This window comes from Ursus americanus, chromosome 36 (genome assembly GCF_024610735.1).
Source record: "Ursus americanus isolate L20-20 chromosome 36, mUrsAme1.1.p, whole genome shotgun sequence".
NCBI lineage: Eukaryota > Metazoa > Chordata > Mammalia > Carnivora > Ursidae > Ursus > Ursus americanus.
Window position 1 is genome coordinate 5,671,702 of NC_142162.1, and position 13,949 is coordinate 5,685,650.

Genomic DNA, 13,949 nt, shown 5'->3' on the forward strand with positions numbered 1-13,949 from the left:
TTTAACCCAGCATTAGCCCCTTTAAATTTGAGCTGGTGTAAATCCAGTTTCATGGAATCTTGCTTAATTTTACTCACTAAAATTTTCCTTTTGCAGTTCAGCAAGTTTTGTACCTCTTCATTCAAGGTTCCCAGTCTTTTCTGCTAGGAAATCTCAAGGCTAATCAAATCTCACTCATTTCAGAAGTTAGCCTTTTTAAAATAAATTAAAAAGAGAGGCGCCTGGGTGGTTCAGTCAGTTAAGTGTCAGACTTCTGATTTCGGCTCAGGTCATGATCTCAGAGTCATGGGACTGAGCCCTGTGTTGGGCTCCATGCTCAGTGGGAAGTCTGCTCCAGATTCTCTCTCTCCTTCTGCCTCTCCCCCTGACTCACTCTCTCTCTTTCCCTCTAAAAAAAATTAAATTAGAAAGAACATAACAGTGTTAAGTGGTCAAGATAACATGTGGGCAGAGTCTGGACAAAAATCATAGATTTTTAGTTATAAATTCTTCTCCCATGGCTGGTCCTTTATATATTGGTGTTCTTCAAAGATTTCCCTAGGATCTATTTCCCCTTCCACTCTCCATGTAGTCACATTCATTTCTGTGGCTTCAGGTTCCAATGACAGAATGAATGCTTTTAAATGTATATCTCCTGCCCAAATCTATCTCCAGCTACTCCCTTCCAGTCTGTGTATCCAACCAGCAACTAGATATCTCCCTTTGGATGTGCTCAGGCACACCAAACTCAACTGAACACATTATCTTCCTCCAATATCTATGTATTTCTCTTATGTCTCCATCTCAATAACTAGCTTCACCATTCACTCACAGTCTCCCAAATCAGATATCCAGCCATACTCGAGCTCCTTCCCCTCCATCACCCATACACCAAACTGCAGCCATGAATTTCTCTTCATCACCTTATCTCTTGCCTATATTATCCCATTAACCCAAATGGTTTTACTCATTTCAACCCTGCTTCTCTCCAAACTCTTCTATAATCCAGCCAGAGTCATCTTCACACTACTGCTTAGAATCCTTCAACAGCCTCCCTATGCCTTATATCAAGTTTGGACACTCTTAACATTGCATAAACAGCAATCATGAAGACCTGTCCTTTTCCAGCCTATTTCCTACCCTACTTCACCACGTTCTCTGGGGGGCGATCACACAGAACACTTCAATTCCACATTTTCCCTTAGCGTCAAGTCCCTGAGACATGGTAGGCACTTACTAAACATTTGCTTAATTGAGTTGAATTATAATTATGCAAAATTCATTGGAAGCAGCAGCTATGCCTTTGTGGCATAAAAAGAAAAAAAGTCAGAAATGGTTTCCAGGTGTATGCTATAAGAGTAAATGCAATAGCAACCCTGTGAAGGGTGATGAATAATTCTATTTTGCCATATCTCAGCTGGATGGCTGTTCATATATCCACACAGAGAAACGCCTGTCATATAGCAGTGTGATTTGTATTTTGATCATCTCTAAAAAGTTTAGAGTTGAGCAACTCTTACCAAAGATCTTGCAAGGGTTTTTCAAGGATCTAGCCTGATTTATTCTTCCTTGATATTTATGTCCCACTTGCCTCTATTAATAAGTACCTTTGAATTTTATCTCTGTATTTTTATTTACACAATGAGAATTGGTCCTTTGAAAACTGTGTAACAAAATCTCTATGTTTATCAATATAGTAGATTCTATACCCTCTGATAAAATTCTTTATAGAAATCTATTTTTATTTAGGTAACGGAATTAAATCAGGGCTCTTACCCTGGAATGAAAGTAGTACTAGTATCAAAACTATACATTCATGATTCAATGAATGATAGCTCCCCCCTCAAAAAAAAAAAAAAAAGAGGAGAAAGAGGAAATAGAGGTGGAGTAAAAAGTGGATGAGGAGGAAGAGAAGGAAAAAGAAGAGGAGGAAGCAGAGAAGGAAGGGGAGAAGAAAAGGAGGAGGAGAAGAGAAGCAGCTGCAGCAGCAGATGTGATCTAAGTCTTCGCATCAGGGTGTTGTCCCCATAGACCAAGCCATGTGACAATCATGAGACTAGCATTGTTTTTTGTGCCTTAGTATCAAACAGAGACTTTTCTACCCTAGCGGAGCCCCTCTTTCAAATTCCTCCTGATTAAAAACCAAACAGAACCAAAATAAAGCCCACAGGCTTCCATGCATTCTGTGGTAGAACATTACCTTTCTTCATATGGGATCCATTAAGTCAAACATCTGAAGTCTGTGGTTAGGCTGTGATTTCTCCACAGCCCGTGGTGGTGACTGATGCTGGGGAAAAGCCAAAAGTTTCCCTGTGTAGCAATTTTAGGTTTTTGTCAACACCCTCATAGCAAAGAGAAGCCGGTTCTAGGCCAACCCAACATTAGTAACACCTCCCCTGAAGCTGTAAATAGAGGATTACTTCTGCTAATACATCATTAGGCCAACACCGAGAGCAGCGTACGTGCTCTTCAGCAGCGTCCATGAGGACTGCCCACAGCCTGTTCAAAAAAATAAACACAGGGGCGCCTGGGTGGCACAGCGGTTAAGCGTCTGCCTTCGGCTCAGGGCGTGATCCCAGCGATCTGGGATCGAGCCCCACATCAGGCTCTTCTGCTATGAGCCTGCTTCTTCCTCTCCCACTCCCCCTGCTTGTGTTCCCTCTCTCGCTGGCTGTCTCTATCTCTGTCGAATAAATAAATAAAATCTTTAAAAAAATAAATAAATAAATAAATAAACACAGAAACATCCTCCGATGCTGTTTGGTTTTCACCGCTGAGAGCAGTCTCCCACGGCTAGTTTCCAGTAGTGAGAGGCCAAACACCTGACCATGTATACATGTGTTTTCTCTAGTAGAAACGGATTTAATCTGATGATCAGGATATGATATAAGTTACAAAATATTGGGTTACATCTTATTTAACAAGCATTTATAGAAAATCTACTTGTGCCAAGCTCTGTGCTAGGCCTGGGGCATTTTAAGACAACTAAAACACAGTACTGCCCTCAGGCAGACGATCATGAATATCGCGGGGCTGGTATCCCATCAGTGTTATGAACAAGGTGCTCTGAGGAAGAGCAGAATGCAGCTATTTGGAGAGTAGAAAAAGAATTGAGAGAATAGGGGACATTTAAGTTGGTCATTTCCAGGTGAGTAGAAGTTTTCTGAGAGAAGTAGGGAAGAGGAAAGTCCTAGGAAGGGGAAATAGCACACGCAGAGGGTAAGAGTACACAATGCGTGCCTGGAATGGCAAGATCTAGTGAGCCTTGGGAAGTGCGGGGAAGCAGAAGAAAAGTAGATTGAGGTCAGGTTGCAAGTAATCTTGAATGTCCTGCTAAGAATGTTGCCCTCTAAGTTCTAGGCAGCCACCAAGGATTTTATGTAGGTGATGGCAAAACCAATGTTTTAGAAACAATACCCTGGTATCAACACAGAGTGTTATTTTAAGGTGAAACGGTTTTGAAGATACTGCAATAATATAAGTAGTAATGAGAGCCTTAACTAAAGCAGTTATACTGGGAAACAGCTCTAGGAAACATAAGGAGTAGTATTTGAGGATCTATTAATTCTCTGAGTCTCAGTTTTGATATCTTTAAAATGGGCATAAAAATAATAAATAGTACCTAACTTATAGGGTTGTTGTGACAGTTCAATCAGTTAAATCATGAGGGTCATGTACCATAGTGCTGGACTTAATAAGCACTTGTTATACACTACTTATCACTATAGTGTTAAAGCTGAGTTGAAAATGAAAAAAGTTTATAAAGTCACACACAAAAAAATCATAACAGTACAGAACCAAGAGGGAAATCATTCTTGAGAAACAGCAGTATAACCAGTACTATCAAAAGATCAATCTCAGCTACCAGCCGTACCTATGACAGACATCCTCTTTCTGATATTGTTGAAGTCCAAGAAGGCAAGCAGTTGGTAAGTAACCAGTGTTCCCAATTCTTCTATTGTTATTGTCTCTGGGGTTCGAGACTTAAAAATGAACCCAAAATTTCTTGCAGCAGTCACTAAAGCCCCCTCATCAGGTGACTGAACTTGGTAAATCAGCTGTCCTAAAAGGAAAAGAAACTATTGTGTTAAACAATACCAAAAAAAAAAAATTTTTTTTATTAAACAAAAAAGGAAAAGAAATAAATGCATTAATACTGAGAATAATCATTAACATTCACAGAATGCCAATACTAATGCCAACTCATTCTATTACATCAAACTCAAGTGTTAGAATCCAGAAATCACAACTTTTCTACGTGCCAACCAGCTGGACCAAATGTCTGTCCTGCGGGATACTGCAGGACACCATGCATACCATCACCAAAGCCCTCATCATCTTATATGAAAATACCCATTTCTTTTTTTTTTTTTAAGATTTTATTTATTTATGTGACAGAGAGATAGCCAGCGAGAGAGGGAACACAAGCAGGGGGAGTGGGAGAGGAAGAAGCAGGCTCCCAGCGGAGGAGCCCGATGCTGGACTCGATTCCGAAACGCCAGAATCACGCCCTGAGCCGAAGACAGACGCTTAACGCCTGCGCTACCCAGGTGCCCCGAAAATACCCATTTCTGCATCTCCCTTTCCACAATGCTAAAAGTTTCTCAGGTCAGAGTCTGTATCTTTGTATTTTCAGTGACTAGAGATGTGCAGTGGAAGTTTCACAAACTAAAACAATATGTATTAACTCACATAATCCTCATGGAAAGCCTTGAGGTAGGGATGATTAAAATTATTATTTCCATTTTATACCACTGACCTATGACTACAGAGGTTATATGATTTTTGCAAAATCACACAGCCAAAGAGTAATGGAGCAGGTATTCCAAATTCCACTTCAGTCTGCTACTAATGACCATTTTATGAGAACTCATACAAGAAACCCTTGAATTGTAAGAAATCAGACTGCCGTGTTCATTCCTTGTGCCTGATATTGTGAAAGGCTGGGAGTAAGAGGGGAGAAGAAAGAAAAAGAATGAAATGAGACCAAAAAATCAAAATAAAACAAAAACCAAAAAGCCATAAAAATACAGCATGTATAAGGTAAAACCTTCTATATAAAATTTTATTATCTTTGTAAAAATACATTAGAAAAAGTAGGCAGAGCTATATTCATATTTACTGACTTATAGTAATGCCCAAGATAAATTCTTAAAAAAATGAACTGCATAAAAATGTGTATGATTCCTTTTCATCAAAAACAAATAAATCACCTAATTTTATATATGTATATATATGCATGCACAAGTGGAAAGGTGAAATGCACACCAAATGTTATCATCATTGGTTACCACTGTAGGGGTGAGACTGGAAGAGTTCATGGAAGAAATTATTAGCTTTGCCTTTATAAACTTTGTATTGTGTGGTTTTTCCCTTATTCAGTAGGCATAAATTAATTTTGAAACTCAAAAAGGGAAAAGAATTAAAGCAATTACTTGATTTACCTATGAAATGACGTAACTTCCACTTCTGGCAACATGGTAAGCTAGGTGCCAGGACCAACTTCTCTGCTACAAACAACTACAGATTCTATATAAAACATTTTGATTTTTAAAACATGTTCATGAAAGATGTACTGGCAAGAAAACAAGAATTGTTCAGGTCAAAGACTGAGGGGGAAAAAAAATAAAATGAATAAAAGAAGACTGTAGCCAGCTTTTGCCTTGAAGGCATTTTCTGAACCTGGAGAACTCGATCATTGGTTTCCAGCCTCTGACGGTACACACATATTTGCACCCTAAACTCATAATATCTAAGTGGCTTGAAAAAAAATCAAACTGAAAGTTTGATATGTTGATAGTTTAATATGTTCCCGTGTTAGAACACAGAAGCAAAGCAAGTCCTACCGGAGGAACCAACCTTCACCTTAGGACCCAAAGGATTTCTAAAAATAAACTTCCAAGTAAAATGGTCATCTCACAGTGAAAAGTCATTAAAATCCCAATAAACAAGACACAATGAGAACCGACAGAAAGAACAGAAAGAATAAGATCTGCAAAAACATCAGATTTTGGAATTATTAGAAATAGCACACGTAACTAAATAGATTTCAAAAACTGAAAGAGGCAAAAAATTAAGCAGATTTGATAAAGAACAAAAAACCTTATAGAAATTAAAAATTAAAAGCAACAAATTAGATACTACTAGAGAAAGAAGTAGTGTACTGAGGGGTGGGGGGGAATGGGAGAAAATGCCAGGATATATCCCAAAGAGACAGAGAAAGGGAAAAATGAGAGACTTCTTAAAAGACATAGAGAACAGAGTGAAAATACCTGACCCTGAACATCTGAGAGGGGAAAATGAGTCAGAGGCAATACTGGAAGAAATACATGGCCAATGAAACTCCAGAAGTAATGAGAGTTGACATTCTCCAGATTCAAGAACCTCAGTGAATTCCAAGCAATACAAATTTTATAAAAAGCCACACCTTACAGTGAGAACATGGAAGGAGAAATCTTAAAAGTAGCCACGGAGAGAAGACTGATGACCTTCAGTTTGGCAGCTGGACTGAGAGCGGACTATACAGTAACAGAAGTAGTAGCGGGATATGCTGGAATACCGTCAGTGTGTTCAGAGAAAATTGTCACCTTAAATTTCTGCACACAGCAAGATCTTCAAGAATAAGAATGAAATAAACTTGTTTTTCAAACAAAGTTTAAAAGTTTACTACCAGGAGGTTCTCCCTAACAAATTCTAAAGAATACACTTTATGTCAACAGAAGATGAGAGATGGGACAAGCATTAAAGAACATAGAAACCAGTAAGTATAGAGGATAAATCTAAGGAAACACTGACTATAAAAACGATAAAAACATCTTGTGGGGTTAAAAAAGAAAATACATGGCAAGAGGATTATATAAGTCTTCCTATAGGGTTGATTAGTGCCGAGGGGTTCTAAAGTCTTTGTTTTGTTCAAAAGAAGTCTTGGGCTTTGATAAGCTCATTATGCTAAAATTTCTGGGCTAACCACTAAAATACAAAATAAGGATTCCAAAGCAGCAGAAGTAAAAATGGAATAAATCCATAAAAGGGAAAAAAAAAAAAAGAAGAAGAAGAAGAAGAAGAGATTAAGACAAAAGATGGGGCAAATATAAAATACAAAATAAAACGGTAGAAATAAACTAAATATACCAATAATTATATATTAAATACTTAACATCTAAATATATCAATAATCAATAAAGGTAATGGGCTAAATGTTGTGCTTAATCTTTAGTTCTGTCAAACTAAATATTTTTTTAAATGTCAAAAATTATGCCATTCACAAAAGATGTGTCTACAACACAAAGAAAAGATGGACAGGTAGACTGGCAGGAAATAGTAGCAAAAGATTAACAGTGCAAATACTAACAAAAGCAAAACATCTATAACTGTATTCGTATCAGCCAAAATAAGCTGAGATAAAAATACTACTAGAGATAAAGGGGATCAACGTATATGGATACAAGTTTAATTTAAGGAGACATAAGTTTAAACGAGTAATAACATGACCTTAAAACATAAAAAGCGAACACTGACATAGCTACAAATACAAATAGACAAATGTACCATTAGAGTCGATGATTTTAACATATTCATTAATTGTGAAATCAAATACTCAAAATAACCCAGAGAGAGGCAGAAGATTGAACAATTACCACACATTATCTCGTGGATACATTTAGAACCCAGGACCGAATAACCGTAGAATGTACATTCCTTTCAAGCCCACACGAAACATTTATGGAAACTGAATACATAGCAGGCTATAAAGCAAGACTCAACAAATTCTAAAGGATTGATATAATGAGGCAATAAGAAAAAAACATTCTAAATTTTTTTATCTCTTTAATTGTAATACACTAAAACAGAAAAAAAAAATCCTATTAAGAGCTCTTGTACTTTCCACTTTCCTCCTTCTAAAATTTCATCCTGGAGAAGGAAATGAAAATGTCAACTTCCCCAAATGACTTCTCCATGAAACAGCATACATTTAAAATAAAAGGGATAGCTTCAACTATAAATTATACAATCATAAATTTTATTAGATTTGGGTTCTAGTCTTTTCCATAAGTAACACATATAAGAAAACTTTGTTCTTCAAGGTACTTTAACATATGGATTTAAGCTATCAATCCTGTAATTAAAGATTTAAAAGGAGAGCAAAATTATCTCCCCCTACTCAGTGATGTAATCCTTCACTTAGAATTTCATATCTTAAAGCAAGAGATAGAAATAGTTTAAAGAATATATACATCTACCTCTCCTCACTTCAAAATATCTTTATATGGCAGGATATTAGCCAATACCCATTAGGATGGGTAAAATTTAAGAATGATGATACTAAATGGTGGCAAGAATGTCAAGGTACTAGAACTCTCATATGCTGATGGTGGGATTTGTAAAATGATACAACCTTTTTTGAAAATTAGTTGGGCAGTTTCTTATAAAGTTAGACATATACTATGATCTTACAATTTCTATTCCTAAGTGTTTACCAGAAACAAATTTATTAAATATTTTTTAAAGACATAAAAATGTTTATGGCAGCTTTATTCTTAATGGCCCAAAGCTGTGCACGAACAGAGGACTAGAAAATTATGGTACACTCGCACAATGTAATAGAACTCAGCAATAAAAAAGAATGAACTATTAATACAACAACATGGATAAGTGACAAAACATTACATCGTGTGAGGGGCATCTGGGTGCCTCAGTTGGTTAAGCGCCCAACACTTGGTTTCGGCTCAGGTCCTGATCTCGGTCAGAGCAGTGAGATTGAGCCCTGCGTCAGGCTCTGTGCTCACAGTGGAGGCTGCTTGAGATTCTCTCTCCCCCTTTCCCTCTGTCCCTCCCCTTGCTTGCACTCTCTGTCTAAAAAATGCATAAATCGATCTTTTAAAAAATCACAGTGTGTGAAAGAAGTCAGACACAAAAGAATATATATTCTATGATTCCATTTATATGAAGTATAAAAACAGTAAAAATTCATCTCTGATGATAGAAATCACAACAGTAGTTGGCTGGGCAGGGGTTGGGATTGTGGACTGAAAAGGGACAGGAGTAATGTGTCTGGAGTTATAGAAGAGATTTATACCCTGTTGGGGTTGGGGGTGAGAATTAGATGTGTGTATATAATTGTCAAAACTCATCAAACTTAAGATCTGTGTGTTTTATTGCATTTAATTGTATCACATTATAAAAAACATTTTTTTAATGGTACTAGAAAAGAATGAATGGTATCTAGTAAACTAGGAATTTGCAAGATCAGAAGTAGACTTGGACCACTGAAGAAGTGAGAGAAAAACACAGCTTAAAGCACTTGCAAAAGGAAAATGAATACAGAGGTAAGAGAAATCCCCCAAAGTTTCTCCAGACTCAGAGTAAGCAAATGAGAAAAGAAGTGCTCTTAGGGACACCATTAGTAAAACTGGTTGAAGAATTCCCCTCAGCACTCCAGCCCATTGAGCTCCTCCTTCGGCCACCTTATTCTGAATAGGTTTCAGTGACAGTTGCCTTCAGAAAAAAACCTTGAAAAAGTTCTACACGAAGTGTACAATCCACTTAAGGAAACCTCGAACATTTGAATGCTGTAGCTAGAGACCAAAACTGAGAAGGGCCTGAGTCGCTTCAGAATTCCACAAGAATGAGAGAGAAAATGAGGGAAGGAACACCGTGACTGACATTTCCTTCCAGGCCAGGCCTTAAGTACAACTCTGTCGTAAGTGAGGGCTTTGCCACAGACTCCTAGCACTAGAGCTGAAAAAAATAAAATAGTTCAGCCCAGATACCACATGGATTCCTGGAGAGGGAGGAACCCCACCCCCAGAAGATGAGCTGTGTGTTCTATCTCTCCCCCACAATCTGGGGAGGTTGGCCACTGTCATCAGAACTTACATTCACCAAGGGACAAACAGGGATTTGCAAATACAAATAAGAACAGGCAACCACAAGTCATCAAACATTGGAGAACAATATAAAAATTAGACACAGAATTCAAAAAACAACATTCTACAAAATGAAAAATCATAGAGAAAACCAAAGAAAATTTCAAATTAAGAATAATTAAGATCGGGGCGCCTGGGTGGCACAGCGGTTAAGCGTCTGCCTTCGGCTCAGGGCGTGATCCCGGCGTTATGGGATCGAGCCCCACATCAGGCTCCTCTGCTGTGAGCCTGCTTCTTCCTCTCCCACTCCCCCTGCTTGTGTTCCCTCTCTTGCTGGCTGTCTTATCTCTGTCAAATAAATAAATAAAATCTTAAAAAAAAAAAAAAGAATAATTAAGATCCTCAAAGAGCTCTAAGAAGGTATATAACATTAAAATAAAAACAGATTGCTATTAAAATAAAAACAGTTTTGGAAATGAAATAAACTCAAAGGCAAAGATAAAAAAAATGCTTTACTTAAAAGCGCTGTGATATCCTCAGATAAAAGTATAATTAGTCATTGGCCTTAGAATTATAATTCAGTTTGAGTCATAAATATAATTATGTAAATCCTCACAGCAATTAAAACTGGGGGGAATGGGTTAGTCCAGCATCATGGCGGACAAAACGGTGACTTGAATGTAATCACAAGAAGGAAAAAAAATAAAGAAAATAGAAAACATATACAAGTGTACGTATGTACGTACACACACCCACACATACATACGACATACGTGTATACATATATACAGTCAAAAGTCTTTATATATTTCACTTTGAAGTTGAAATTACTAGGTGGTAATGTTCCACTCACTCACTGGTAGCAGAAAGAAAGAAAACTTGTAAATGGACTAGACTGGGCTCAATTGGAGCAAGAAGCTGATTGACTTTACCGTAATCTACCTGCCTCATCACTTCAGTATTAAAGTGGCCCGGCTGATTTTGTTCTGTTCTGTGAACTCTGAGCCCTAAACAACCACCTTCATAGTGTGAGGACTTGCTCATGATGGGGACTAAGAACACCCTATCGATCTACCCCATTACTTCATTCAATCTGCCTTATCATGACCTGCATCTCCTAGATGTTGTGTTAACGACAAGAGTAAACACCTCAACTGTTCTTTTCCTACTCGCGCTGGCTACCAGGAAGCTGACAAATATGGTGCTCGATCCTAAGAACGATTCCATCCCCTTGTACTCGCACATTTGGACCCTCACCTTTCCAGAACTCCTATTCCTTCTCTCTCCTTTTCAGTCTCTCCATAAGTTTTAGAAAACACTCAGGATATAAATAAATAAGAAAAGCTGGTGATAGGTAGACCCCTTACGCAATGTATACTTTTAATTAGAACATCCTTCTAATCCCAAATATTTTAAATAAAGTATCATTTCTGATTTCAAAAGCAAGGCTCACCACTGCTTTGTACTTACCGGCACTATTTTCCTCCGACATTACGGTGTGGCAAAGGGCAAGTAACCTAAGAAATTCATACACTTTGGAATCCCCCAGTTTAACAGATTCCATCAGACGGTGGTCAAAGAACTGAAATGTTCTATCTGCTTGGGGATTGACTGAGAAATCCACAGGCTCATTTTTCTGTAGGAGAACAATAGGAAAAAAAAAAAAACACAACTATACACCTCCTTCCAACAATAATCTTTTAAAATTCAAAAACACTTCCTCTACGTATTTTTAGTGCTTGTATGATTTTTCAGCCTGAAACATCTGGCAATACAATGGCTTTCTGTTTCCTCATTACTGTTAAATATTATCTTCTCATTTCAGAGCCAAGCACCAAAGCAGTGACCCTTCCAAAAGCATAAGGAAAAAAAAAAATCCAATGGCTGTACAGATCCTCAAATTCTTATTGCAACTCCAACATACAAAGAAGCCCTTAAAATGATAAGTTTTTTTCTAAACCTACTCAATGGCAAAACCTGACCTGACTTGAATTCATACTGGCAGCAATATCTGACCTAGAATGGTATGTGTCTAATTATAGACTTTTTTTAGTCCACTTACTATGAATTAAAATTTTTCAATGCAAAAATATTAATGTGTTTTATTACAGAGTACTTTCTCAGATCTCTCTGGAGATACTGCATAATATAATGATAGGACTAAAATTGGGATCTTGAAGAGATATTTGCACTCACATGTTCATTACAGCATCATTTATAATAGCCAAGAGGTACAAACAACATAAATATCCATCAGGAAATGAATGAATAAAGAATATGTGGTATACAGATACAATGGAATATTATCTAGCCATAAAGAAAGAAGAGAATCCTCTCTTTAAGCCACAACATGAATGAACCTTGAAGGCACATGTTTAAGTGAAATAAGTCAGTTACAAAAGAACAACTACTGCATGATTCCACTTATATGAGGTAATAAAATAGTTAAACTCAAAGAAACAGAAAGTGGAATGGTTGTTTCCAGCGGCTGGAGGAATGGGGAAATGAGGAGTAGCTGTTGAATGAGAATAGCGTTTCCGTCATGCAAAGTGAGAAAGTTCTAGAGATCTGTCATGCAACATCATGAGTATTGTTAGTAACAGTTTACTGTACACTTAAAAATGTGTTGAGTAAAAAAAGAAAAACATGATAAAAGAAACAGGGTAGAACAAAATAGTGGAAAATGATTCCATAGTAAATAAGATCCCTGACTTCTGGAAAACACAAAATGTACTTCTAAAAGTTTATTACTCAAAGCACTAATCCTATGATAATATCTTTGCAAAAAACAGTTGATAGAAAAATACTTTTAATAGATACTTGTTCTTGGAAACTACAGAATATTTTATATCATATCCAAGTATATGAGAAGACCTGCATACGGAACACTCAGTTGTGCTTATCCCAGAATCATAGAGACCTATTTAATCATAGATTGTTTTGTTCATGTAAGAAATTTCGGAAACAACTGCATTAGGGGAAAAAATGATCAACTTGCTAATAAGGAGTAAAACACACACTGGCCTTAGACTTCCCTGAAATTCCCAGGAAAGAAACTGTGACGCAAAGAGATTATGGCCAACCAAGCTATCATTCGAGCATAAAGTCAGTATATAGTTCATGTTTGTTATGAACGCTTCTTGAAACTAGAGGATGAACTTCATCCAAATAAGAGTTAACTAGAAAAATCATTAGTCAAGAACTAGTTAGTTAACTGAAGGACTAAGTCTAAAAGAAATAGAGAGATAAAGATGGCAAAACAAAATGTATGTATTGTATACTTTGACTATGCAAGATGAAAAGACAGCTAAAAAATTGGAAGATATGGATTTCCTCATTTTGTTATTTGAAGGTCAAGATGGTATCATTTAAAGTTTCAAATCAACTAAAAAAAATCTATATATATTTAGGATAAAGAAAAATATAAAAATATAATATGTAAAAATAGGAAAACATGAGGGAAAGAAAAAGAAATATAATTTCATCATTGTTCATATTAGGAAATTAATAAATGCTGCCTAAAAAATATTAATATTATATAAACTCTCGAAAGTATATGGTAGAAAAATAATGAAATCCTTTCCTAATATTTCTAAACATTATAAGACATGCATACATACAGAATAAAGAATCCATATAAGGAATTATTAAACACAAAGTCTGTTATTGTTGGACACAAAGTACAACCTAAAATATTATAACTAAGACAATATCGAGCCCTATGTAGATGGCCCAAACTCAGTTATTAAGAGACTGGAATGCAAAGCAAACTCCAATCCTATGCTGTACACGAGACGCACATAAACTCATCCAGTAACACAGAAAATAACTGGTGGGCACATGCAAACGAAAAGAAACCAGGAGACGTGACATTAACAGCAAATAAGGTTGAATTCAGGCCCAGAAGAATTAAACGAGTCAAAGGAGAGCAGTTTTAATGTTAAATTGTGCAATTCACAGTAAAAATGTAACCACTACGAATACCAGTTTACCCTGAAGTATCATCAATACTTGTAAAACAAAGATTTCAGGCTATATAAGAGTTACATATAGAGAAAGAGTTTTTTTTAAAATACTTTAATTACCCTCTTTTATGCTAATAGG

At 36.6% G+C, this 13,949-nt stretch overlaps 1 protein-coding gene across 6 annotated transcripts in view; it reads right to left on the bottom strand.

Annotated features, from left to right (window-relative positions):
- Positions 1-13,949, bottom strand: part of ATP8B4 (ATPase phospholipid transporting 8B4 (putative)) — a 246,914-nt gene that overhangs the window by 60,995 nt on the left and 171,970 nt on the right. For all 6 annotated transcript variants that reach the window (XM_087859264.1, XM_045812106.2, XM_087859266.1 and 3 more), the window contains 2 exons: positions 11,316-11,481; positions 3,854-4,042 (listed from right to left, as the gene is read on the bottom strand). In XM_087859264.1, coding sequence (XP_087715390.1) covers positions 3,854-4,042; positions 11,316-11,481 — 355 coding nt within the window. The remainder of the gene's footprint in view (positions 1-3,853; positions 4,043-11,315; positions 11,482-13,949) is intronic.